The sequence below is a fragment of the Amborella trichopoda genome, chromosome 9 (assembly GCF_054954075.1).
Source record: "Amborella trichopoda isolate Santa Cruz 75 chromosome 9, AtrichopodaSantaCruz75HAP2 v2.0, whole genome shotgun sequence".
Classification (NCBI taxonomy): domain Eukaryota; kingdom Viridiplantae; phylum Streptophyta; class Magnoliopsida; order Amborellales; family Amborellaceae; genus Amborella; species Amborella trichopoda.
In genome coordinates, this window is record NC_142344.1 from 18,133,292 (window position 1) to 18,139,214 (window position 5,923).

A 5,923-nucleotide genomic window follows, 5' to 3' on the forward strand; every position below is an offset into this window, starting at 1 on the left:
CGCAACCTTATACAAACTTCACCTATTTAAAATTTAGGGAAGGTAGTCATAATCATTCTTAACTATTGGATATGAAATCTAATGGATTGAAGTTTGTCACAACATTCGAGAAATTTTATTTTGGACTTTGTACCCAATCAATGACATATCTCCAACCATCCAATTTTATATCTAGTGGTCAATAATGATTGTGATCTCCTTAAAAAAAAACAAATAGTCTTATTATATAAAGCTAATACGGAAGTGTATACAATGAGACCATTTTACCTATTGTACAAGGAAATCACAATTATTTATAAATATCTAATATGAAATTTGATAGCCTGGATGTGTCACAAATTTCAAAAAAATTTCTTTTATACTTTTGAGCTTAGTTAATAAAGTAAATGCAATGACCCAATCTAACATCTAATGGCCAAGATTAATTGTAATTACTTTGTACAAAATGAAAGTGGTCTTGTTGTATACATTCCTAAAATTAATGAACAATTGTTTCATGGGGGCTGGATCGCATTTCTACAATATGCGGTCCAGAGGTATGAAGTATCCATCTTAAAGATGGATGCAATCAGGGGTTCCATCTAAAACCAATTGTAATTAATGGTCTAAATGTTTATTTTAATATAATTATTATTTTTATTTTTTAAATATTTTTTTCTTATGCATGATCTTCATATTAAAAATTATATGTTTTTAAAAAATTAAGAACAAATTATTTTTTAAAAAATATATTTATTCCCAAGTTCCAAAATTAATACCTTCCATAAACTTTGGGAAAACTACAAAAAAACCCCAAAACTATACTTTCTATACAACTTATCCCCAGCCAGACTTTTTCTCTCACTTTTTTTATCCCAAAATATACTTTCTATACAAATACCCCCCAACCAAATAAAAAATAATCTAAACTAACCTTCCTTACTTTTACCTTAACCATGCTCCGACACTGTATAAAGTGCAGTCCCGCAGTAGGGCTCTGACCCGTGTAAAGTGCAGTCCGGCAATAGGGCTCTAGAATTGTGTAAAGTGCGGTAAGTAGATGTTATTGGATTCCAAGGCTCCGTCACTATATAAAGGGTGGGCTGGCAATGCTCAGTTTCGGTTTGGTAGTTTTCTTAGGGCGGTCTAGCACTTGTGTGCTCCAGTAATGTGATAGTATGCTCCGGCAATGTTCTATTGGGGTCCAAAAGCCGACGTCAAATCTGGCTAAAATGATTTCCATGTTTGGGACGGGCATTTCTATCGAAAAAAATGAACTTTTTCCCTTGGGGCATATTTGCATAAAAAGCTTGCTTTGGAGATAAAAGTGAGTGAAAGCGTTAGGTTGGAGGGGGGGTGTTTTGTAATTTTCCCTAAACTTTTTCTTTAATTTTTACCGCGTTTATTTGTGACTTGCATGTCATAGGCAAAAGGGAAGGTTTCTATACTTCCCCTATAGCATAGAAGATCTATGCTTCTGCTACCATCCAGCCGTCAAATTTTGATTAAGATAGCCACTCACCATTTGATCTTAGATCTTATGTCTTAAAGTATTTTATTTTAAAGTTTTTTTATAGATATTGTATGAATATGAAATTTGGTACGTGCTATTTTCTCATTGAGGCAAAAATTATAAAGAATTATTTTTTGATAAAATATAATGATCAAATTACCTTTTGAATCTTTCAAAGATAATTTAGTTATTTTATTTTACTAAAAATATTTTATATATATTTTTGACTAGTGGGAGTTTAATAGAGGATTGGATGAAGAGAAATATAAGTCGTATGTTGTAGGACACAAAGCGGGTGCCAGCTGTACGCCTTATATTGTCTTACGCCAGACGTACACCTTATAATCGTCATGCAGCTGACATAGGCAGAAGCCTATACAGAGAAGCGGCATTAGCAGGTAATGCGTCTTATAAGGAAGGCCAGGACATTACTCACTTTACCACCTAAGGCACAGCAGGCATGGCCCCTACATTGTTATCTGATATTTTGACTCAAAACTTCTCTGTTCCTCAGCGCTACATCAGACCCGTTTGTGACCGCGCTAACCTCACCCAAGTTCATTACGCAGAGTGCCCTGTCTCTTCTATTGATCTCCAAAGCCTTCAAGGACCTCATAGGACCCTCATCCTTAATCAGATCGCCCAAGCCTGTCAAAATGATGGCTTGTTTCAGGTATTGTCTCCTCTAATTTCATCATCATGGCAATTTCTTCTTTGTTCATTTTCTTTTCTTCTAATCTCACTTCTAGACGGTGCTGGAATTTGCAGGTGGTGAACCATGGAATACCGGAGGGCGTCATCGAGAACATGATGCAGGTCTCGCGCGATTTCTTCAGACTTCCAGAATTTGAGAAGATGAAGAACTTCTCGGATGACCCCTCCAAAACAATGAGACTCTCCACCAGCTTCAACATGAAGAGAGAGAGTGTCCGCAATTGGCGTGACTACCTAAGGCTCCATTGCTATCCTTTGCAGGACTTCACTGACGAGTGGCCCTCAAACCCTACTTCTTTCAGGTCCATCCCCACTCACTAGCTGAAATTCAATCTTTTTGGTAAAAAGGGTCATGAACTTTGTCTTTTTCCTCATTCTTAAAGCTACAAGCCAGGCCTTAATTTCATTAAAATTCTCAGTTTAATCTCTTGTTTTGTGATCTTACAACCAGTGTTCGACTAAGCCTTAGTATCCCCGAGTTGGTATTCCACTCGGAGATCTTAAAAAAAAATTAAAAAAAAATTATAAGTTTTTTTTAGAAAAGAAATCATTTTATAGCGTGCTTTTTTTATGTGTTCTATTATGTTGGTAAAGGTTGAAAAGTATGTTGACCGTGAATACTTAATTTTATATTTTGTTTTTTGGGATTATTTCAAAAATATTCCTGGTAACTAATTGATTTTCTTTCGATCTATTTTTTTACCAGATTTGTTTTGTTTAATTTTACTTTAACCGTATATTTCGTATTTTTTTAACATTTTTTAGCTTATTTAGCCCAACTGGGGCCGGTACTCTGCTCCGGCCTAGGCTGAGTACTGGGCCCAAGTCATTCAATCCTCCACTGTTTACAACTAGTTCACATTCTTAAATATAAAACAAACATGCGGTTTTGCAGGGGATGTGTTAGTGAGTACTGCACAATGGTTAGAGGACTGGTTTTGAGGCTCTTGGAAGCCATTTCTGAGAGCTTGGGTTTGGAAGGGGATTACATAGAGAAGGCATTAGGGAAACAAGGGCAACATATGGCCATCAATTACTATCCTCCATGTCCTGAACCAGAGCTAACTTATGGATTGCCAGGCCATACTGACCCAAACGCTTTAACCATTCTCCTTCAAGACCAAGTTCCGGGACTTCAGGTGCTCAAAGATGGCAAATGGGTGGCCGTTGATCCAATTCCTAATTCTTTTGTTGTAAACGTCGGTGACCAGATACAGGTTAGCGTTTCCCTTTTTCATGAAAGAACTTTTTAAACAATTTGGTGTGTTCTATCACACGGTTTTGTTGTTCTCTTTCTCTGTCGCTCAAGAAACTGTTTATATATTAATATAATAAAACTGCTCGTTCAAAAATCATTTTAAGGCCGTTCTTTTTCCATTCAAATAAACGAATATGAAAAGGAAATTTTTTTAAGGGATTGTCTACCAAAGAATCATTTATTCTTTTGTACATAGAGATCACAATCATTTTCGGTTCTTAGATGGTAAATTGGATGGTTTGGGGTAAATAACGAAGCCAGATTTTTTTTGTTTTCTTTTTTAAAAGTTTGTCTATTTAATAACCTCGTACAACCACCCATTTTACAATTTAAAAGACAAAAATGATTATGATCTACATATACAAATTGTGTCTTTGTAGTCAATCCCATTTTGTAACTACCCTAGACACATATCCTCCTTTGGAAACCTACGTTTGTACCATATAAACATAGGCTAATTACGAAATGGCAAAAAAATACAGGATATTTATGTTGGGGAAAAGTTTATATAGAGTCGAGGTACTAAACAATCAAATTGGAGCCTACCATCAAAAATTCACGAGAAGAGGTTGTTTTGATGTTCAAATATCCTCAAATTGATTATCTCGACATCAAGACGTACGGACATGAGAAAAAAATAGATTTTAAATTTTGAAAATAGTATATTTTATAATGCATTTTTGTACCATCAATTTTTAAGATTTTCAAGTTTTCATATATCTGTTGATCTACACAATTATTGAAGCATTAAACTTTATACATAAAGATGAAAATATACTTTAAGGCTATTACAAAGATTCCCAGTATTGGAACCATATTTCTCGATACTATTTGAAAGTAGGCTCTAATTTGGTTGTTAAGAGTTTAGGCTCTATAGAAACCGCACCCTTTCCAATTTTTTTTCTTTTCTCCAACTTTGTGTCTTCTCATGCTTTTACGCGGCAAAGTTGGTTTACATTTTTTTCTTTTTTTTTTTTAACGCAACGAATATCATCTATTGACAAAGAAGATTTGATTTAAATTACAGAAAGAGTTTTTGTTTGCCTGAAATAGCCTTATCATAATATATAAAAATATCACGAATACCACAATATGAATGCAGGTGATAAGCAACGGAAGGTACAAGAGTGCAATACACAGGGCAGTGGTGAACAATGAGAAAGAGAGAATTTCGGTCCCAACCTTCTATTGCCCGTCTGATGATGCCATTATAAGCCCAGCTGAGAAGCTCCTTGATAAGGACCATCCACCAATTTACCGAAGCTACACTTACAGTGAGTACTATCTCAAGTTTTGGGACAAAGGTTTAAAGCAAGAAAATTGCCTTGATTGCTTCACTATTGGGAAGTAGCATTTTCATGTCCCTTTGATAAAGAAAACAAGTCTTGGAATCTGCACTGAAGTTATGACATTGGATGCAAGGATATCAGAATAGACTTTGCATATGTTACGAAGCATCTCGATCATGACCTGATCAAACTAGAAGAAGTTCATCGTCTTTGTCATAGGAGTAATTGGAAATGGTAGAAAAGGACAAGTAGTGAGCTAAATTCAGCCCATTCTTTTTTTTTTTTACTGGAAAATTTATGTACGAGTGTAGCTTTTATTTATAAAAAGCAAGTTTGGAGTAATGATATAGCACAATTTTTAAGAACGTGTGACTTTTTGATATTGATTTAAGAGATGTATTAAATCTGTAGCTATGAAGTAATACGGATGGTGCAAAACATCACGATCTTATATTTATAAGTGTAGACACCCAAATTTAAAAAGGTAAATTTCGTGATTTTTTTGATAACCTTTAATACTATATTATTTCATAAGATCCTAGAACTATATAATACAGTAGTCCATGGTCCCCATCTTTTGACCCCCCAAAATTGAAATTTGAGCTAGCATATCCGGTGGTTTTTAGTAATTATCTACATACGCACTTTTTGAGTCTTTAAAAGCTCATTTTGACGACTTATATTAGGGTTAGATTATGTTAGTCAAGAAAAATAAGTGAAAAACCTAAATCTAGAGTAGTGTTCTTTAAATCGAACAGGAACGGTTAACCGGATATGGGCTCACAAGCGGTTTAACCAGCCTAACTGGTAAACCAGTTGATTCAACCGTTCTAACTGGGCAAGTCCCAGGCGGTAAAAAAAGTTTTTTTTTTAAAAAAAAAGATACAAAAAAAAAAAAAAAACTAAAATATGAAAAGCATATCAGAGAATGACTAAATTCAAATGAAGTTGAAAATTAATGAAAAAAATAGGTTTTAGGGATTCGATTTGTGCTTAGGATTATTTTAAAATTTTTCTTAAAACGATGGAAAAATATAAAAGTGAGTATTAAGGACCAAAACAATTTTTAATCTTTATCATAATATAAAGAATATTAAAAAATATATTACAAACCAAATTCCTTATTTTTTAGAATTTATATATATTGTTTTGAATTATTTTTGTAAATAT

At 34.0% G+C, this 5,923-nt stretch overlaps 1 protein-coding gene across 1 annotated transcript; it reads left to right on the plus strand.

Moving 5' to 3' along the window:
* The first annotated feature begins 1,833 nt into the window (after positions 1–1,833).
* Positions 1,834–5,118, plus strand: LOC18424564 (protein DMR6-LIKE OXYGENASE 2). Its single transcript, XM_006829149.4, has 4 exons — positions 1,834–2,165; positions 2,261–2,508; positions 3,102–3,423; positions 4,567–5,118. The coding sequence occupies exons 1-4, from the start codon at positions 1,953–1,955 to the stop codon at positions 4,813–4,815; spliced, it is 1,032 nt and encodes a 343-aa protein (XP_006829212.2). The 5' UTR covers positions 1,834–1,952; the 3' UTR covers positions 4,816–5,118.
* Positions 5,119–5,923: the final 805 nt, after the last annotated feature.